General features: G+C 40.1%; 1 protein-coding gene across 1 annotated transcript; it reads left to right on the forward strand.

Annotated features, from left to right (window-relative positions):
• Window positions 1-334: 334 nt before the first annotated feature.
• On the forward strand, window positions 335-6854 carry IRX1 (iroquois homeobox 1; the record flags this gene model as incomplete). The annotated part of the gene is given in 6 exon segments (XM_072606626.1): window positions 335-694; window positions 696-838; window positions 840-897; window positions 4519-5536; window positions 5947-6019; window positions 6396-6854. Coding segments are annotated over 6 exon segments (1710 nt in total), but the record flags the coding sequence as incomplete, so codon positions are not given.
• Window positions 6855-22725: the final 15871 nt, after the last annotated feature.

Below are 22725 nucleotides of genomic sequence, written 5' to 3' on the forward strand. Positions count from 1 at the left end.
AGAGAGAGAGAGAGAGAGAGAGAGAGAGAGAGAGAGAGAGAGAGAGAGAGAGAGAGAGAGAGAGGAGGAAGGAGGAGGAGGAGGAGGAGGGAGGAGAGCCCGGGGCGGGGCTTACAGCTCAAGTGGATGCCAATCAAAGCATCAACTTCAAATTGTATCTGAAAGATCAGCCTAGGACCTAAGGGCAGACACATCAGTTGGAGCTCAATTGTTGATCAGATCACATCTAAGGGATTTAGGTGAGCACAGAAGAGCCGAGATTTGAGGAAAGACACCCCACTGAATCCATCCACTCTTCCACGTATAGATCGCAACACAGACCTTTTGACTGAAAAAAAAAAAAATAACGAAAAAGAAAAAAAAAAATCTCCAAATTTCTCGCCTAGATTTGACTTCTATTACAAAAGCAAAATACGGTTTTCCCTTATTTTCTTTCTCCCCCTTTTCCACTGCCCCCCACCTTCTGGATTCCTTTTTTCTCCTTCCCCCATCCCCCTCTTTTATTATTGTCCCCCTCCCCTTTCCTCCTCCTTCCCTCCCTCCCTCCCTTCCCCCTCCCCCCCCTTTAATACTTCGACTTCTGCTGCCGTCCTCCGCCGTCGCCGCCGTCGCTGCTGTGTTTGCCGCCCTTGGAGATGTCCTTCCCCAACTGGGCTACCCGCAGTATCTCAGCGCCAGCCAGGCTGTATACGGCGAGCGACCGGCCTGGGGTCCTGGCCGCAGCCGCAGCCGCTGCAGCCGCTGCAGCCGCCTCGGGCCGGCCTGGGGGCGCGGAACTCGGGAGCGGCTCCGCCGCTGTCACCTCTGTGCTAGGCATGTATGCCAGCCCTTACAGCGCGGCCCAACTACAGCGCCTTTTTGCCCTACACCGCCGACCTCAGCCTTTTTTCCCAGATGGTAAGTCTCTCTCTCTCTCTCTCTCTCTCTCTCTCTCTCTCTCTCTCTCTCTCTCTCTCTCTCTCTCTCCCCCCCCCCCCCCCCTTTCTCCCTACCTTCTTTCCTCTCTCTCTCCTCAACTTGCGGCTTTCATTCACTTCTTTTCTTGTCCTTGCTCTTTTCTTTCTGTGAGTCTGTCATTCTTTCTTCGGTTTTTGGAGAGGGATTGTCAGAATGCAATGGGGAAGGCGGGGGGTGGGGGGGGGAGAGAAGAGCGGTGTGTGTGTGTGTGGTGTGTGTGTGTAGTGTGTGTGTGTGTGTGTGTGGTGTGTGTGTGTGTGTGTATGTGTGTGTGTGTTGTATTTGGAGTTGGGTTGAGAACTAGAAGGGGGAGAGATAATAAGCGGCTGACTTTTGGGTAGCTAGGTTGTTGCAGCAGCTTGGACCTCACCTTAGCAGAGTTGGTTCAGTGCGATTGCGGGCAGACAGCCAAAGGGTAAAGGGGGGTGGGGGGGAATCAAGAGTCGCAGTAGGTAACCTCCTGCACTCAATGCGATTAGATTCCGTCTCCATTTCTGGCTATGGAGCGCCCTAGAGGAAAGCGAGGTTTGTTAAAAGCTTGGAGGTGCCAGTCTGGGGAAGGGGTGGGGGGGACGAGGGTTGTCTGCTCCCAGCACCCAAAGCGCAGGAGTGGGAAAGCGAGTGGAGGGGGATGGGAATCTCTAAAAGGGATCGGGGAGTGGTTGCTGTGTGTCTGGGTCTGGACGCGAGACTGATCAACTGAACCTTTCCGGGGGGCTGTGGCTACGAGGAAACTAAAACCTCCACTTTTCCTCTTGGTATATATGAGGCTAGCGCTTCTTGTTCTTATTTTCCTATCAATCTCTCGCTTTCTGTTCAGAACACTTTTGTATTACTCCCCCTTTACCCCAAGTTTGCTTTCTGCATGTCGCTCTGTTTCTGTCTCTCTCTTTCCTTGGTCGTCTTTGCTCACCTTTTAGACAGCTGATTTTATCTTACGTGAACTTAGTCATGCTAGACTTTTGTCTGACGAAAATCTTCACAAAATAGAGACAAAACTAGGAGAGGGTCTAAGGATGTAAGAAATCGGATCAGGTACCTTTACAAACTTGAGATGTTTTTGAATTTGGGGATTAATATGGCTTATTCCGTCTCTGGAACTTTGTTTACTTTGACTTCTCGAAGTTGCCAAAGTTTTTCACTTGTATCATATGAAAAACAAGTTCATATTGTATTACAAATAGAGGGAGGGGGCAAGAAAGTGTGACTTGTTCTGAAAATACTTCTACTTTTCTCAGATTTTGTTTGGGGGGAGAGAGAGAGGTTAGGAATTTCATTCCTGATTTAATTCTTGGCAAGAGAAATAGACAAGTCTTTTTTAACGCATATATTTTCACTTCTGAGTAGTAATGTAGGGGTTTAAACTTATGCGGTATGTGTGTGTGTGTGTGTGTATGTACATGCATGCAATTACTTGTAAGTGCTCAGACCAATGGATAATAGATAGGAACTTTAGTCTACCGCTGCTCCCGGATTTAATTTTCTTTAAAAAGATCTTTGAAGGGTTAAGCCAACCCTCTTAAAATGTCAAAAATACATACATGCATAGTGACACCACTGAGAGTTCTTTCCTTTAACTATTATTGTGTCAAGTTATGAAAAGAAAAAATCTTTGATTGCACTCAGACCATTTCAAATTTCTTATTACGAAAGCAAACCCCCATGAAACCTACCTTTTTCTCTTGCAGTAAAGTTGCCACAGAAAATGATAAGAAATTGACAAGTAGTCCTCTTTAGAGAGAACTTAGAAAAGAGGTAGGCAGAAATAGCATTTTTCGATAACCCACATTAGAGGATAAAGAAAATGCTTGAAACTTCATTGCTGTAAAAAAAAGTACAATAAAAATGAAATTTTGCCCTGAAATATCTTTCTGCCTAAACTTTTAGTCAAATATTTGGAAAAAAAAGAAAAAGATTTCTTTGCAACTTTTCAAAGTCCAGATGCTTCCTTTACCAATACAGTTATTGTTAATTGACAAATGTTTGCTGAGTGAATGAATGAAAGTCATTAATTTCCCCTCTTAAAATTAAGGCCTGATCGCAAATGTCTGTCATTTAAGGGAATGCTGTAGGGATTGGGTGATGCCGTAATCCAGTACAGCTCTATTTAAAATCTGGCGAACAAATCAAGGCAGCATAATTATATTTGGGGTTAAATAAAAATCTTTCTCCCAATGTCTGTCTGTGTTTGTGCTGTGTGTTTCCCAGTTCTCAGAAACTGTGTTTCATATCCTGATTCAGTTTTTGGGCTTTTATTATCAGGTATTTGTAAGTCACAGGATAAAGTTGTTGTGAGAACGTCTGGACAATTTGCAGTAATAATGAGGCCTAATGAGGTTGTTAGAAAGATAAAATGTTATTTACCAAAACACCTGATGGGATAATTTGACTTGCTGTGTTTTACTACTGATGATAAAAAGGATATTGATTGCAAATAAATCATGGGTCTCTAAAAGCTTGCAAAACGGTTTGTGTTTGCTCTTCCAGATCAAGCCAAACTTAAAAGATAAAGTATCCAAACAGAATTTTCCAGGAAGACTGAGTCAGGTTCCATTTCTTGAAGCTGATTTCCCTCTTTCTTAGAAGTTAATATTTTATTGTATGGCCTCTCTGCTTATAGAAAAGGCTGTAGATTGGATTTTGTGGAATTTTTGTTTTTATTCATTTTTGTTTGTTGGAAGAGTTTGTGGAGAGAATTGCAATGCAAAATTATCTGTCCACTCCAGTATCTTATTTTAATACTGTTAGCATTCCACTAAGATTAATTTGAAGCTAAAAGGAGCATTCTTCTAAAAATAAATTTTAATTGGAATTTAGAAGATATGTAAAAGGAATCTGACATTATGTTTTCCATCCTCAGAGTAAAATGGGTATTAAGGGGGGGAGGGTATATAAACTGTTTTATCTTGTTACTTGATAAAAAAAAAAAAACTAACTGTCAGTTTTATAATTCACAAGGACATTCATTTTAGCTGAAGATAAAGTCAAAATTAATCTTTTATTAAGTACTTTGATCTTTGTTGGGGGGAAGGAGGTATGCTGAGAGGGAAAGGGAAGAGAAGAGAGGTGAATAGAAAATGAGCCTGTAGTCAGTTTAGGAAAATGCTGAGTTTAAGCTGTTGCCTTTTCTAGCACCTCAAAAGTGTGGAGGATTTTCAGGGACAACAATTCTAATCAAATATCCTGCTTTCCTCCTCACTTTGAGGAGAGTATGGGGGGGGGGTGGTATGGGGGCGGGAATGGGACTGGTTTTTTTTGGGGTGGGGGGGGATTGTATAGTGAATGGCTCCTAAAAACATGAGGGTACACTAAGTGACATTGAATCCAGATAATGTAATCCTATGAGAAGGGACGATCTGCAACCTGGCTAGACTTATTATGGAGACTCATAGACTCTCTCTCTCTCTCTCTTTCTCTCTCTCTCTTTCTCTCTCTCTCTCTCTCTCTCTCTCTCTCTCTCTCTCTCTCTCTCTCTCTCTCTCTCTCTCTCTCTTTCTCTCTCTCTCCCACTTTCTCTCTCTCTCTCTCTCTCCTCCCCCCTCCTTGAATATGTCGCTCCAGGGTTCTCAGTATGAACTTAAGGACAATCCAGGAGTCCACCCTGCGACCTTCGCAGCCCACACTGCTCCTGGCTATTACCCCTATGGACAGTTCCAATATGGGGACCCAGGGAGGCCCAAGAATGCCACTCGGGAGAGTACCAGCACCCTGAAGGCCTGGTTGAATGAGCATCGCAAGAACCCCTATCCCACCAAAGGGGAGAAGATCATGCTGGCCATTATCACCAAGATGACCCTCACCCAGGTCTCCACCTGGTTTGCCAACGCCCGTCGGAGACTGAAGAAGGAGAACAAAGTGACCTGGGGAGCAAGAAGCAAAGACCAGGAGGACGGCAACCTTTTCGGCAGCGACAACGAAGGAGATCCAGAAAAGACAGAAGATGACGAGGAGATCGACCTGGAGAGCATAGATATCGATAAGATTGACGAGAACGACGGCGAACAGAGCAACGAGGAGGAGGAGGAGAAGTCTGAGAATCTCAGGGCCAGTGAAGAAGATAGCCTGGAGAAGGAGAAAGAGTTACCCTTGTCGGGACCTGAAGGACTTAAACCCAAAGACTCTCTGTCCCTGTCGAAAGACGCCTCTGACAGTAGCACACGGATCTTGAGCCCTAGCGGACAAAGCAATTTGCAGGGGCCACCTCACAATAAACCCAAGATCTGGTCTCTGGCGGAGACTGCCACCAGCCCCGATGGCGCCCTGAAGTCCTCCCCGCCTCCTCCTCCCCCTTCCTCTTCCCAGGTCAATCACACTTCCCCTCAGCTCCAGCACCCTGCTTTCCTGCCCAGCCACGGACTCTACACGTGCCAGATTGGCAAATTTCACAACTGGACAAACGGGGCTTTTCTCACTCAGAGCTCTCTCTTGAATGTTAGGTCCTTCCTAGGAGTTAATCACCATCACGCAGCACACCACAACCACCACCTCCAGGCCCAGCAAGCGCCTTCCGTGCTCACAGCCACTCTAGGGGCTCTCAATAGCGACAAAGGCTCAGAAAGAACCAGTCCAAAACACACAGGTAAACTACTTTACCGATGACTGCTTCCCCACCAGAACTTTGGCCAGCAAGGTCGGGAGCTCCCCTGGTTCAGAGGAAAAAATCCCCTTATTCAAAGTCTGTACTTCTGTTCTGTGAGGCCTAAGAGGATCCATCTAGGGAACTCATCAGAGAAGGGACAAGGCACACGGACCCTGGGCTGCTTAGAAAGCCTGCCCACTGTTTTGAGTTATTTCCTACACCATTTCGGAGAAAGTCAGTGTAGCTGGATAATCTGAAAAAACCACCCGTTTTGGAAATGTGGGGGAGTCTAATAGACTAACTCACCTGGGAGAGGAGGGACTTGAAAACTGTCTCTGCCTGGGGGGTGTGGGAGTGTGGGCTCCTCTTTCGGGTTTTTAAAAGGTCTGCTTCTGTTTTCCTCCCCCTAGAAAGAGAAAATGTACCCAGGACCAACTCTCCTCCTCAGCAGTTAAAATCGCCTTTTCAACCTGTCCGCGACAAGTGAGTTGTTGTTTTATTTTCCTAAAGTACTGTTAAATCTGATGGGAAAAAGAAGGTTGAAGGGGAGAATCCGGAGGATAATTAGAGCTAATCATAAAGATAGAGCCAAAAGCGCGTTACAGTAGCCCGCCCCCATCAAGGCGTAATCATTTGGAATGGACTCTAGGGAACTGGTAACTTGGGGGCAAACTTAGTACAGTGGAGCTTCAAGGGCATTGCTGCTGCTGCTACTACTCGCAGGCTCTGCCAGTTTCTTCCCTTGTTTAAAAGGGGGCTCTTGCTCCCCATTCGTTTTAATAGTCAAGCAAACCGAGGTAATACTTTTCAGTTGGTCTTTTTACTGACAAATTGTTACGTCTATTTTTTTCCCCTACAGCTCTTTGGCTCAGCAAGAGGGAACACCGCGAATTTTAGCAGCTCTCCCTTCCGCTTGATTAAATGTTTTTTTTTTTTTTTGAGGGGGGTTGGGGGGAGGAAAAAGGGGTGGGATGGGAGGGGAACAAGGGGGAGGAATAAAAAAATATTTCAGAGACTGATATAAAGGACAAAATGGAAATGATATAAAAGACTCCCATCAATCACTTTTTGCAATAAGGTGCAAATCCATAAAAGCGATTCTTCCATATCGTAGTTGAATCCTTCTCCTTTGTATCATTACAGATCGTGTTATTCTAACCATTCTTCGATTATTTGTTTGGTAAATGTTCCCATGTGTTTGTATGTGTGTGTTTTTTTTCTTTCTTTCTGTATATAGTGATTTCAGATTGTAAATAGCAGGTCAGCGAATTTGTTTAAATCATATATTTTTGTCTAATAAACTAAATGAAATTATGAACTCTTCTCTTCTGATGTATTTTGTATATGAAGAATCTGGAGCCGAATTTTGAATTCCTGTTGAAACCTTCTCATTTTCCCTTATATTATGATTCTTCATTGATTTCTTAAAGTGCTTGTAGTTTAAAAGTTGCCAAACTATATGCTTGCCTTATGGCTACTGCCATATATGAAAGAAACAAACATAGGAGATTTTCTAGTATAGATGTGTGAATTTAAATATAAGATTTTTTTTTTTAAAGAGTTTAGTTTTTCTGTTGGCAGTTAAAGTTATTCTTTTAAACTCTTATCATACAGAAATTTCTCTGGTTCATTCCTTTCCCACAGAATAAGTGAGTTCGATTTCTGGAGTTTATAAAATGATTTTTTAAGTGGGGAAAAAAATGAAAAAAGGAATTTTCTATCACTGCCCCCAAACTATAACTTCGGTTTCTAAATCAATTTATAACTAGTTGGCTCGACAGTGAATTGTGGCGCTAGTCCGCTTTGTGGGCAGAGTGGAAAAATAATGGAGTATGAAATTGTATTTTGAATGTATTTTTTAGTTATTTAGTTAAGCTAAACGTTGAGGAATTGGAAGGCTCTTTTAAACTCTAGTAATAGGCCAGCAGGAATAAAATTTGCCAGCAAGCTTTTCTCAGGGTTTCAGTCAAGAGGTGCTGTGGAGGTTTCTGAAGTGATGAGAAAGAGAATGGGGGAGGGTGGTGGAGGAAAAGCAACCAGCTTATAAACGCCATGGTTTTATATAGGCATTAATCTTCTAAAGACAATCCGTTAAAACTCTTAATATTTTTGAATGTTTCCTTTTCTCCCCTCCCAAATGAGAACACTAAATGAGCATTGAGGTGCTAATAAGATACCAGATGGTTGTTGATGGTGGAAAATGGAAAGAAGCATCTGGGAAAGTCATTAAGAAATAATGTGGGGACGCCCAGTCCAAAGTGAACCGACCTCAAAAGAGCACTTGTCGGAAACAAGACGAGAGTTTCAAATAAAATATTAATATAATCCGTATCAAGGTTACTATTACTGGTTTTAATTTTAGCTACAATATCACCAAATAAAGACTTTTTTCCTTATGCCTTTTAAATGAATGGAGAGAACTGATTTTTTAAATGCTTAATTTTTTTTTAAATGGTCACAGAAGATCTATACTATTTTTTGGAGAAAATAATTTCCTAGGCTTTCCTCAAAAGAAGTGTAGTTTCTTTAGTTGTCAATATTTAGATAGAAAGATAGAATACACATTAATGTATTCCAAATATTCACATTCCTAATAAACCTTTCCAACTTAAGATAAAATATTATTATTCCAAAAGCACCTGGAAGTTTAAAAGGATAGGATGCTTTGAAGTAAAAGTCTGAGAGCACTTAAAGTTTCGTGGAATCAAAACTGCTACCAAACTGCTAGTAACTTGACCGTATAAAATATCTCCCCGTCAGCGGTAAAAGGAATCAGAAATAGCTTGAGCTGGGACTATTGTACAGTTTTTGCAGGTTTTCTTGTTTCTTCCCTCCCGTCCCTCTCCCCCGCCACCCCCTCCCGGTCTCATTTTCCTTTGCTACCCACATGGCGTTCATAAACTGGCATCTTTCGTTTAAAAGGAAAGATTACATTTTAAAAGCATACAATGCTGTTCTGTGAGGCTAAGCAAACAAAGTGGTGCCAAATTGGCTTAAAAGAAAAAGGTCTGAATGGGGGATGGGAAGGCGAAGAGTGGAGGGAGGAGGGAAAAGGATTACGAGGCACTTTAAAAGGAGACCTTAATTGTTGAAAGTAAGCGTGTGCAGGAGAGAAGCAGTGCGTGTGTCAGTGTGTGGCGTTAAAGGTGTGCCTGAAAGTGAGCAAGGGTTTGTAGAAGAGGAGAGAGCGTGGCCGTTGGTGCACTTGAGTGGCAGCGAACGCATTTGGAAAGGCTCGCAGCGCCCTCTGTGGACCTAAAGTAGAATAGAAAATCTTGTTGCAGTTTATCTTACTGTACTAGGCTATTGAAATCTGCGAATCCTTTGACCTCATCAAAGGTTTGGAGGAGATTGGGGGAGGGTGAGGAGGAACAGAGAAAGGAAGTCTGAGTGACTCTTATGCTTTCCGCCCTTTCCCGCCCAGAAAGTTATGCTATTTTATATCAGCATTTGCTCTAGAAACTACCCATCCATTCGGGGGAAAGTGTGTATAGGCTGCAAGACTGAGTGTTTCTGCGGTTTGAGGGTGAGGAGAGTTTTAGTCCAAAACATTAAGATTGAAAGTTGTTCCATTTCATCCTCTAGGTTCTGAGCTAGACATAGAAGCTGCTAATTCTGAGAGAGTAGGTTAAATTTAGTTCCAGGAGAAGGATGGGGTCTCTGCAGGAAGTGAGAATGGAGGTATTGATGTCCTGGAGTGATTTGTAACTAAACCATTTTCACGTGCTAATAAAAGAGGGGCATAAAACTCCGTCCCTCATGTTCTTGTTCATTTATATCTAAAGTCTCATGGTATTTATCTGTTTTACTGAAGGCTAATTTGCTTCATGGCATCATTCATTTGTGAGAAGAGTAGTACTTTCCCACCCTAAACAGCTCAATCAACCTTGGTTTTTAAGGAATTGGATACACAATCACCTACAAATACTGCTTTGCGGGTCAAAAAAGTATTGCATTTTCTTTTTCTTTTAATCTACCAAAGTGAAATTCCAAAGATTTCACAGGGCTAGAAGAAGAAAGTGCAACCAGGGCAAAGAAGTTAATGCATGCTAGTGAAACAGAAATCAACATTTCCTCTATTGGCATACAATTTTCATTTTCCACAAATTTCATAGGCTATTGACTTTAAGTGTCCTCCTGTCTGCCTTTTGCTTTCTTTTATTTTTATGCCCTATACTTTAATTCATTTCCATTTTCTCTGCCTGAGGTTTTGATGCAACATGTTTAGTCAAGTGGGCATGTATGCAGTCTGATTTAAGTTGGGATGTGAATGTACTGCATGGAAGTGTTTACAACAGGAAGAATTTTGCAGGCTGGAATTTGAGGCTGTTTTATTTGTCTATCCAAGGTGTCCTATGTTTAACAAATGAATTCCCTCATGGGAAAAAAACCCCAGCAAAGTATATGTATGTATACTATCTATAATATGTATGATGTAGATAATAGATTATGCAAGAATTATATGCTATATGCATGTGTGTATGTGTATATATATATATTCTTCAGTCAGGGCAACACTAAAATTGAAAACTTGATTCCACTATTTCTGAAAATCCCGAGTCTAATATGTTGACATCTAATGTGCTGCAGTCACATTTGGATCAGCAACCAATAAAAAGGCATATTGGTCCTTTTGGACATGTGTGCCACACACGAACTTTATCCTACTAAGACTTCCAGCCCATTATGATGCTTAGAAATAGAGATGGCAAGTTGTGAAAAGTAGCATTCTCCTGCAAGGGGCAAAAAAGTTGCCACTATTCCAGTCAGCCCTTCACACTTCCAAATGCATAAATGTGCCACCCTCCATCTTCCCTTCCCTTTTAGTAGTTAAAGAGAGATCAGAAATGGGAGGCAGCTGTGTAAAATGGGCACTGACACTCTAAGGAAAAAAAAAAATAAATGCAGCCACACATAAGTATCAGCAACTTGCTGTAAGGCTTAACCTTTTCAGATGGGAAAATATTCCCTAAACGAAGAGATGCACAATTTTCTCTGTGTGTACTTAGAGCATATCTATCTGCATGAGATTTTAGTCTCTATTCTGCCTTTGGCATGGGTGATTATTATTCCCCTGAAAGGCTTTACAAGGCAAAGGGAACCGGTGTTTGCATAAGTTGAAATCAGTCTGTTTATCCCATGATTTTTGTATCTTTTAAAAAAATTTCACCCTCTCCTGGATATGGTTTATTTATATTTGTTTTGGGGAAGGAAACAACCATTACCCACAATAACTTCCATGGTTTCTTCACTCCCAGAGCCAAGAGACAGAAGCGATGAGGTGACTAACAACCCTTATGAAAGTGCAATGCTCAGTCTGTTTTCTCACAATCCCCTCTGGTCCACCTTGTTGCCTGGTGTTAATTGACTTCATTTCTTCCTGAATCAGCTGTCTAAGGGGTACAGAGGTTAGAGGTCCATTCTTTCAAAGGTGTTAACGTCCAGCTTCAATCATTGATCCGATTAAGCCTCCTAAGTAACTTTCATTTTTTATCTCTCTCTCTCTCTCTCTCTCTCTCTCTCTCTCTCTCTCTCTCTCTCTCTCTCTCTCTCTCTTTCTCTCTCTCTCTCTCTCCCTCCTCCTTCTGCTCCTCTCTCCTCCTCTCCTCAATGAACAATTATTCACAAGCGAATTTATCTCCTCTGCAATACGGAGAATTCATATTCATATCTCTGTTTTACTGGCCTGACACTGATTAATGTAATATGCACCATGACTCCAAGTACAGCGCCACTCTATGAATCATGCACTATAAAGTTTCAATCGTCCTTGTAGATGAGACTATTACAAAGAGGGAGGAAGGAGTGAGAGAGTAGGGAGGGAGGGAAGGTAGGGGAAAAGGAAATCAGAGAGGGAAAGATAGACAGACAAACAAATAGGAGTCTCGCCTTTTTTTGTTTGGAATTGGTTCTTTTTCTAGGATCATCTCCATTAAAACAATAATGAACCACAATGGAACAATAATGAACCTCTTTTGGGGTTTTGGCCTCTGGGATTCCCATCTTCCTAAAATGAGAGAAATGTATTATTTGGGACAGCAGTCTGGTTATTTTCACCTGAACCTTTTAGGAAAATACAATTCTCAAGCCTCAGGGTCTCAGCTGTTCCTTCTCTTTTTCCAGTCCTCTTCCTGCTCCCTCCTGCTTTTCTTTTGCCCTTCCCCTATGCCAGAAGCAGAAGTAGGCCTGGGGCTACCTAACCCGGGGGGATTAGGGAGGGATGATTAGTGACTGTGATTTATATACTTGTGCATTAATGCAGATTAAATTAATTTGGGAAAACGAATGTGGTCGGGAAATGATTGAGAAGGAAACTATAGTTTGTGCTCCTTGGGTGCTGGTCGGATTGTCTTTCTGGTCTTTCAACTATTGCGGGGTGGAGTGGGGAGGTGGAAAACAAGACTCTTGCAGAAAGCCGCAAGACATATTTTGATGAGGAGGCCAGTCTTCGTACTATCCATGAAGGGGAAGAAAGACAGGTTAGTGCGACTTGAGCACTGCACTGGATAGAGTGTAGGGTGTGTCTGCCCGATGAGAGCGAAGGAGTAGGAGTAAGGGACCCAGACCAGCAGCTGAGTAAGAAGGACCACTGTGCGTGACATCTGTTCCACAAGTGAGCTCGCAGGAAGAGAGGAAGGACTGAATTCAGACACTGCATCTTTTTAACAACCAAATTTCTTTTCCCTCACTTTATGAAGGGGAATGCGGTGAGGGAAGACCGGGATAGGGGGAGAGTACTTACTTCAATGAAGAGACTTTTAACAAATTCTCAACTTCGAAATTTAAGACAAGCACCACCGTAGCATGGGTCTCTTGCATAACCCTGCTAGTTCTCGGGGTTCGGGTTGGGTGCTCTGCAACCTTGCAGAAATTGGAAGATCAGAAACATCTCCATCCCGTCTTGCTTTATAGTCAGACGGGAAAGGCAAAGAAGATTGACTCAGGAGACTGGTTTAACACAAGGCAAGGCCAGTGGGGAACAGCCCTTAATTTTCGGGGGAGGGATTCCGGGCTCCCCAAGAGTGACGTGAGGAGTGGGAGTGGGATGGAGATGGGGCTGAAAAAAACAAGCGGGATAGTTGATATGTTTATTAGGGTGTGAGTCTGAAGGGTCAGCCTTCCACATCCCCATAGACATACTCATCCCCAGAGATTCACCAAGTCTATGGAGGAGCGGGGTAGAGGGGCACTTGCGAAGTGAGCAACCAAAGGCTATTTCACTGCAAGGTGGTGCTGCGGACGTTGGTATATCTCTTGTGGGAGTGAATTGGGATAAATGGAGAGAGAGGAGAGAGAGGAGAGAGAGAGGAGAGAGAGAGCGAGAGCGCGCGCGCTGTTCATGAAGCCTTTGCCAAGAAGTTCTTGTCGTTGGGACGTGTTCCTCTTCTCTTCTCTCCTCTCCTCTCCTCTCCTCTCCTCTCCTCTCCTCTCCTCTCCTCTCCTCTCCTCTCCTCTCTTCTTCTCTCCTCCTGGAGGAGGCTCGTACCGGGTTAAATGGTTCTTAGGGAGGTGAGAAGGTGTGCTGCCCCAAGGGTGATGGTGATAGCTGGGGAGGAGGACAGAGATACTTCATTAAAGAGTTAAACTTACAAAGCCTCTTCCATTTGCTCACCAAGACAGCAGCAAAACGGAATATAGCAAAACGGAACCTTGGGAGAATCCCTTGTTCCAGTCTTTTACCTCCAGTACCTGGAAGTAGCCTGGGGTAATGGAGAGGAGAGTGAAAACTCTCCGGGGAGCTGAATCAAGGCAGAAGGCCTCTAAAACATAAGCAGGGGTAGGGGTGGGGAGAGAAATGCAGGAAATGTCCCCTAAAGGGATGTGTGTATGGGGGGGGGGGGGGTCTCATTAGATAGGCAGGTGTATTGCCCATTTATTTACCTCTTCCTAAAAGAAATGGTTATGGAGCCTCCTACCGCATTTCATTTTTTTTTTTTTAATCAAAGACTGCTTTAGAACTAAGTGTTCGATTTAAAGAGATTTTTTTGCAAGTTGCCCGATGCGTCACTGGACGACAACTAGCCTTTTGTTAGATGTAACAATGAAAATGAAAATGTCTTGAACACCCCCTCCCCATTACTGTGTGGGGGTGCCTCTCTCTACACTGCTTAGAAAGACAACTGGAGTAAACCTCATGCGGAATTAAACCGGATTTTTTTATAGCAACATTTATTTTTGTTCCTTATCCTCGGTGTATTCTTGACCCATAGATAATTAAAGGCTTTAGTTTGAGTTGTTGGCCTCACACAATACATTGTCCTTTTGTGGCTGCTCAAGAAGGGCTTTCCCTGTGCCGCCTAGGGTTCAAAAACAATGAAGCACAATCCATTTATTTTGTTGGTGAATTGCCGCACAAAGTGAGGTGGTCGGTGTTGAAAGTTTATCACTGTCTTGTCCCTTTGGCAGAGGCAGAGCATTCACACACCCTCTGCCCCAGTACACAAATGTCAGTCTCTTTGCAGGCTGCTGTTTTCCTTTTGAAGATGCCGATGGTGTCTCTGATCCATTAATCCATTTATCCAGTTTCATGAGTGCATTGGCTGAATGAGCACACAATAGCTTTGCCCAGTTGGAAACAACAAGTCAGTGAGCAGAGCCGGCACACCCACCAACACTGGACACCACTTTCAGCTGTGTTTTGCTACTTGTTTTAGAAATACAATGGTATGGATAAAATTGTCAGATTTTAGTTCTTTTAAAACCTTTTCATTAAAACTTACTTTCCTTAAGTTTTTTTTCTAACATGCCAGAAGTTTGCTTTATGTGGAGAGAATATGTAAAAGGAGGGAGAAAATACTATCAGTGACTTTAAAAAAAAAAACATATCAATGTTAATGATGATTCAGTAATAATGATGATGAAAATGATGGTAAAAATGACAATGAAAAGAAAAGCCAGTCATTTCTAAACATGAAAAAGAGTACTACAATGTTAGCTGTCCTTTGGTTATTATTTGTCATTGTTGCATTTTAAAAGTGTGTTTAATTTCAAGCTCCTTCAGTAACAGCAGAATGTTTGAAAATATTAAATACATCTGTGAGATGGTGGGCAAGAGAAGTTAAAAGGTGCTTGGTGCAGTGAATGTTAAGAAGATCTCACAATGAAGTGATTAACATTTTTATGAATAAAATTAATCACGCATTAACTCTGCAGCTCAATACATCTGAATGCCAAATGTTGCACAGCAGTCCCTGTTCTTACACCCAAGAATTCTTGATGTGTTATTGGCTTACATCAAACATTCATCTATTAGGAATTCTGAAATATTTATGAGAAAATAGTTTAATAATATATATTTAAATTGGAGACATGGGGAAAACCTCCAAAATACCATCACCACTACTAACCAGCCTTTCTTAACTCTTTTTCTTTCTCTTTCATGCACAAACCTAGAGATGGCTCTTTTAAAATTTTATTTTATCTACAGATATGTCCAAGGAACATGTTAGAAAAGCTGTCAAGAGAGAGAACTATAGAAGAAAGCAATAGAAGCTGATGTAGAACTCTAGGAAACAAACAGAGAAGTCACCATCATAAATAGTTTTCCTGAAAGATACTCTGGTATTCTTTGGCCCTGATTAGTGTTCTGATTTTTCTGGGCAAATCTTATCAGACTGTAAGATGGAATCTTACCCTTTATTAAAATTTCCGCTATGTCAGATAAGGAAATGTGATTCTCTCTCTCTCTCTCTCTCTCTCTCTCTCTCTCTCTCTCTCTCTCTCTCTCTCTCTCTCTCTTTCTAATCTCTTGCCACTGTGGTTTTGGGATTATTCCAGCACGCTGTACAAAGGGAAGCGAAGGCATCTGAAGTGTCACTCTACAGCTGTGGCAAAGTAACAGAATTTCCATTTTGTTGATGCTCCCAGCACATGTGTGCAGCAGAAGGTGATATCAAAGGAGCCGTTCTTCCTCAGTTCTGCACATTATTTTTCACTGCTGTGGCGAATCTCTCTGAGCTCCATGAACCAATAAAACAACGGTCCCTGTTTGAGTTGATATATTAATATTTACTGAGGATTTGCAAGGTCGGGGCTAAATGTCAGCAGATTGCTGGGGCAGTACTGTGGGGAATAATTAAACAAATCTCACAGCAGTTCAGCCTCCTAACATCTTTATTAATCTCCCCCCACCCCCCGAAACAGTATTCCGAAATATTGCTTTTTCAACCTTAGAGAAGATTCAGAAGAAGTTTAATAATAAAATACTGTATTGGAAATATTTGTTTTTGACAGTTTCTTGGCCAATTTGCTGGCAGATGTTAGCTAGTTGGGAAGGCTATGATGTGTGAATTATCACCAAGCTGTTGAGATTTTCACCTGCCTCTATCAAATTCATCCTGGACAATTTGCGAAACACAATAATATCACTCTTATGAATTGATCCCCAAACTGGAGATCTGTTTATGTAGTCGGTTCACTTTACTAGAGAAATGACTTCTGGATGCCTATTCAATAGGCAACCTTTCTTTAACATGATTATAGCATGCATTTTAGTACAAGTTATACAATTCTCTTTAATAAGCTTCATAATTAGTGTTGGGATGCCTCATTACAAGTCATTGCCTGTAGCACTCCTAGGCCAAACAGCCCTTCTCAATCTGATTTATTTTTTATCAGGCAGCAGGAGCTGTCTGGAGTTTTTGTTTGTATAATGGGGACCTGCATTAAGCCCCTAGTGTAAAAATACCACAAGGAAATTAATTGCTTCTGTGTGGATTCACCACAGATGTGTTCTGTTGATCAGAATAGTATATTTTTGACATTGGTATCCTGTGGTGAGTTGTAAAAATATTAAATGAAAAGCCAGCAATGCAAACATATTAACATCAATATAGATTCAGTATGGCATAATTGAAAACACTGGGATTAAAATAAGGATGTGTAATGAAAGTTCAAGATTTCTGCTAACATTTTCTCCATTTCTTTTTTTCTGCAGTTTTTTTTTTTTTAAAAACAAAACCTCCTAATAAAACACACATGGCTAGAAACTCAGTTTTGGTTCTGGCCGAGAGATAAACTACTTAAAATAACACACACTCCCAGTGTGGTGACTCAACACAACAAGAAGGCTGACACACAAAGTCACCCTCAAGGTCAGTGGTTTGATATCTATCACTACTGGTCAGGCTGGGATTCACAGCTGCAAACCTCAGCAAGTTAAGGGGGCTGTTTAGGCTGCTTGCCCTCAGAGTACGTGGAAAAAAGAATTCAGGTCAATTATAAGTAGGCTACTTTTAAATAACTCTCCACAGTTTATAGATACTGTTCATTCCTGTGTCCCTGAGACTTGAAGAAAATTACTTCCATCTCATGCTCCTCTACATTGCACTCTGAATTCAGTCACAATACAAAGTGGTGGTGAAAAACCATTCCTTTGCATTTCTTCTCCTATCCTGTTAACCTACTTCTCCTTGAACTGTGTTTAGATTTTTATTTTTTTAATAATATCCTTTTCAGGCTGTAAGTCCCTGGACAGGGATTTAATCTAATTTTATAATTGTAGTTTTGGCATTATATAAAAGTACAAGGGGAAAAACCCTCATGATAATGATATATAAATCCATGTAACAGTAAAATTAAAAAAAATACCTAAACATCCCCTCAAATAATGGTGATTTTAATGACTTTATAATACACCCGCCAACAATTTTGAACTATCTTGAAATCTGTTTAGGAGGAAATTAGGTTCATAAAATTAGGAGATAGATTTAGAACTTGAAAGGAAATCAGAAATCATTTAATCTACCCCCATTTCACAATGAGAAAACTGAATACCAGAGAGGTTAAGTGAATTGTTTAAGGTCATGTGACAGGTGGCCATGTACCCATGTGGACAGCAAGTGACAGGGCTAAAACTTGAATCAAGGTCATCAGACTCCAAATTCAGTTTTCTTCCCACTGGAACTACATAGTGTAACCACATATTCCATAGTTGTTGATAGTATGTATTACAAACATTTCAAGCTGGGTTAGCTAAAGATCATCAGTGGGGAAAATGAGAGAAGATTCACTTGTAATTAAATAGATATGATTAGTATGGTCCTACTAATAGATATATTGAAGCTTCTGTAACTCACCACTTGTTAAAATTCTTTGCAGGGCATGTATGTGGAATAGAAGACTGGTTGTGTTGAAACCCCTTCATTGTAAAGAGAGACAGTGTGGTTGATTGAAACCAACATTAGATACACTTATTTCATCAGAATTGGACATTACTGAAAAGTACATTTAGTCTAACTCACTGTATTTTGGTAAAAATAATCCTATGGGTTTGGGGACCATTATTTTGAGTGCTGGGCCTGGAGACAGAGAGGCTTATCTGGACTTCAAATCTGGCCTCAGACACTTACTAGTTGTGTGACCCTGGGCAGTCACTTAACCTGGTTTTCCTCAGTTCTTCTTCTATACAATGAACCGGAGAAGAAAAAGGCAAAGTACTCCAGTATCTTTGTCAAGAAAGCTCCAAAAGGAGTCTGAAATAACTACAAATGACTGAACAAAATTTCTAAAAAAAAAAAAAAGAAAGAAAGAAAGAAAAACGAGCTAAGTCTAGACAGAATTGTGAAGGATGCAAAATTTATCTTTTGTGAATTCCCTTTTTCCCTTTTGGCATGTCTCTTTTACCTTCAGGCATAGTTTCTACCTCCCATCAGGTATTCTACACACCTAGGACCTTGCTTTCTAATAAATGAATCAATCTTAAGGCATTAGCTTGTATTTCCTCATGAGGGGAGGGGAGAGTGGTATGTTAATATATGAACAGGAACAGACACTGAGAAGTTCTTTAAGACCACAAAGAATAAGTCTCAAATTAGAATTTAATCAGTCAACACAAGTAATAAAGGAGAAAGTTTTAGTTAGAGGGGGACTTCCCATTATTTCTCAAATCAAATCAAGTGGGCAAAAGACCCATCCTATTTCCTTAGTCCTTGTTTCTTTTAGAGCTGTGCCGTTGGGCCTACTTTTATTTTTGGTTGTCTCTAAAGTCTACTGTACTTGTACAGACATATTCTTGATGAATAATGCATCTTGGTTTCATTCCCTATTTCATCTGTGACTCACTAAGTCACTTACTAACTCTGGGTTCTAATTTCCTTGCCTATAAAAAAGGGAAATAATCAAGTATCTTTCTTTCTCCAGAACCAACGGTGAGAGTTTAATTTCTGAGGTAATGATACAATTTTGTAAAAAAAAAAAAAATCAGTACACTGTTGTGAGAAATGGTTGTTATGTATCCTGAGGAGCCCTAATAACTTGAAGTACCTAGGAACTGTTTGTTATGAAAACTGTCCTGGAAGTATTCTGAACCTTGAGTACTTTGCATATGCTCTGGGTGTTCCCCAGAAGACTCTCTTTCAATCTAATATATTATTAATTAATTAGCGTGATCTGTATGCTATTGCTAACTTATCTACTAACTGCTATCAATTTAATTTCTATGATCCCATCCCCACCCAAAAACTCATGATGTTTATCATAATGGCAAAAGTTTAGATGGCTTTTACTTTTTGATGCAGGGAGGTACAGTGGGAAAATCCTTGATAAAGAAATCAGGAGACATGATTTGGTTTCCTAGTTCTGCCATGTCTTTAATCTAGCCAATCACTTCACTTCTTCATGTGTCAGTTTCCTTCTCCATAAAATGAATGGATTGGACCAAATGATCTCCAAGGTCTAGTCTAGCTCTAACAATTCTATGGATCCTTTGGGACTGTATTTTATCTGCCTGGTAGCAATTAACTGGGAGTTGCTGACACCATGGATGCTTAGCTAGGTCTATATGTAAAAAAAGAGAGGTAAAAGAGAATGTATTTTCTTTCTTCTCAGTTAACATTTTACCAGAGCCATGAGATGGTGTTGAATAGGCAAACCAAGGTGCTAACCAAGAAAGCTCCCACTATATTTTTCCTTGACTGTTAACTTGTCCACAAAATTTTAGTCCTCTCATTACCCTTTTTTTGTGTTACTCCATATCCTCTAGGGATTACAAACTGCTTTTTAAAGGAAGGTCAATGAAAGGAAACCTGGGTGTGATGAAATCCCAGGAAGGGGGGAAAATAACATGTCTATAGCAATGGAGATGTTTCTTCTTAATTTTTCAACCTATAGATTTTTGTTTGTTTTTGTTGTTTTTAAAAGTGCATTTTTAAACCTGCTCAGGTCTCATGGTTTCTTGGTTTTGAATTAGGCCCAAATCTGTAGGAAGTTGAGTTCATTTTTTTTGGAAAAATTTTTCTTCCTTTTCTAAGAATGAAGATTTTAAGAAGTTTTATTAGGAAATACTCACAAACTTTTTGGACATCAAATAGCTGTTACAAAACAAACAACATTTTGATGAGCTCAGTGTAAATGAATCAGGAACATATGGATTGCATTTCCCTTAAAATACTCATGTTGAACTCAAACATTTAAAAAAAATAGTTTGAGGTGTTCAAACCCACGACACAGCTGGGCATACCCATCCCTAATTTTAGTGGGATGAATTTAATCCATATGTTTCTGATTCATTTGCAATTATCACAGTCAAGTGTGCATTTTGAAGAGCTGTATGATGCTTGTGAAACCCACTGAATATTTTAAAAGAACTTCATAATCTCCCCCTCCCCCTCCAACACAGTGTGTTGCATCTTGCTAATGTCAAACCAAAGTCCAACATTTAAAATTTGCATCAAACCTTTAAGCTTGAGAGATGTGAGGAATCTTGAACTTGGCAAAATGCCTTTTTAAATGTAGATATGGGTTCAGAAAGAGACATTAGCAAAGATCAGGCCCGATTGGTTTAATTCCCCCTTTGGAATTTGGGAGGAGACTCAATATCCCTGCCCTCTACCACATCCCATGCCTTCAGTGCATCTGACTTTACACTTATATAAGGTTGTGAAACTATATAAATATTATCTGGAACAAAAAAAAAGAAATAAAGAATGAATTATACAGTTTTTGTTTTGTAAGGGAACTCTAGCATTGATGCAATGTGACAAAAATAAATTCATAATGTAGATAGTTACAACATTATAACTGGAAAGCTTGACAGAAGTTGATTTCCTCACCTTATATACACATAGATTATGTATATTTGCAGGTATATATGTATTTATACTCTAATACTTTGGAATGATTAATGATTTCACTAGTTTGGACGGTTTCTCTACAGATGTACACTGTGATCCTTCCACATTTAATGAATTACTATTGCCTTGAAATTTATCACCTAGTGGTCAAGTTCCTAGTGATTAACCTCTAAAGACCTATTTGGCTGGTCTCCACATAGCAACAGTCCTTTCATTGGCTCTTAATAAAGTCCTTGCTCTCTTGTTTTCTACTGGCCTGACTTTCAAGAACTGGGGGTTACCTCCAACCAGCTATGAGATAGCTAAGAGAGAATTTAGTGTGATCTGTATATACACACATGCATACGCAAATATATACAATACATATATAATATAAATGAAGCACATACATGCATGCACATATGGTACATAATATACATGCATGTACTGCATGTACAACTAATACAAACACATTTTAACACAAGTAAAACACAAGTTTTAATTACTATTAAATCTCACTTTTCTAATTCTGATCTAGAGAGAGAACACTGCTTTTTTTTATCATATAAAATATTTTATTCTCATTTCTCTTGTCATTCAAGATGTTATAGTTGGGATAAATTCTCACTCTACCATCTTACAACTTTTAAAAAAATATTTATTTTATTCTAAACTTAAGAATGAAAACAGGTATTTCCACAACATAATAGAATAGGAAAAAAGATGATTCCATATAAAACTGCAAATTGATTATGTACAACTTGGTATCCCTTTTAAATATATAACAAAGTTATCATGTAACCTTTCTTTTTCCCTTTTCCCCTCCCCAAGAGATGGCTGCCATTAGATACAAATATGTACATACATGTATATATAAAATCACCCTGTACATATTTCTATTTAATAAATTATTTCTCTGGATGCAGATAGCATCTTCCTTCATATGTCTTTCATAGTTAATTTGGGTGTTTATAACAGTCAAAATGACTTAGTCTCTCAAAGTTGTTCTTAAAAGAATGTTGCTGTTACTGTATACAGTGTTCTCCTGGTTCTGTTCATTTTGTTATTCATTATTTACTGCAAGTATGCCCATGTTTTTTGAAGATTATCCAGCTCATCATTTCTTATAATACAGTAGTATTCCTTCATGATCATATCATAACTTGTTGTGAGATCACACAATACTACCCTATCCTATATGTTCTAATATTCTGATTCTCTTATTGGACCAGGATTTTTATTTAATTTAACACATTTCTCTAAGCTATAGTCAATATTTTATGTACAGTTCCTTGCTATGGCATTTTCCTATATGTCTCTGTCAAAATGGGACTTTTACTCTACTGCTCAAAAAATGTTCATGGTGATATTTTCCATCTATTAATGGGAGTAAATACTTTTCTTAGAATGACTTCATTTCTATGGGAGAGAAATTTGTGAATTCTCTGTGTCTAGGAGAATGGTTCCAAGTGTGGCATGTAATTCTTGATTTCAAATTAAATATAGTTGAGATTTTACTTGTATAATTATTATACTATACTAAAGGAAATTTAAAAACAAACATGTAAACAAAGGCAACTTAGAATAATATTTTTATTGTTATTGTTCAGTCCTGTACAACTTTTCCTGATCCCCATTGGGGGTTTTCTTGGCCAAGATACTGGAGTGGCTTTCCATTTCCTTCTCCAGCTTATTTTACAGATAAGGAAATTGAGGCAAACAGAGGTAAGTGACTTGTCCAGGTGCACATAGCTGGTCAGTGTCCCAGGCCAGATCTGAACTCAGGAAAATGAGTCTTCTTGACTCTATGCCCTGTGCTCCTTGGTGCCCCAGAATAAGACCACTTTTTAAAAGTCTCATATTGTTAATGAAGAACATTTGTACCACTATTTTTTTTTTTAAAGCAGTGACATGGCATGGTTGATAGGGAACTGGCCTTATACTCAGGAAAACCTGGGTTCAAGTCCTGCCTCTGATACAAACTGGATGTGAGATCCCCAGCAAATCACTTAACTAACTGCTCAGTGCTCTAGGGGACTCATTAAGAATATCTGACTTTGGAAGTGAATGCTGAAAACTAAAAATAAATTAATTAATTAAAAAAAGAAGAATATCTAACTTGTAGAAGAGGTGTCAACC

This window comes from Notamacropus eugenii, chromosome 4 (genome assembly GCF_028372415.1).
Source record: "Notamacropus eugenii isolate mMacEug1 chromosome 4, mMacEug1.pri_v2, whole genome shotgun sequence".
NCBI classification, from domain to species: domain Eukaryota; kingdom Metazoa; phylum Chordata; class Mammalia; order Diprotodontia; family Macropodidae; genus Notamacropus; species Notamacropus eugenii.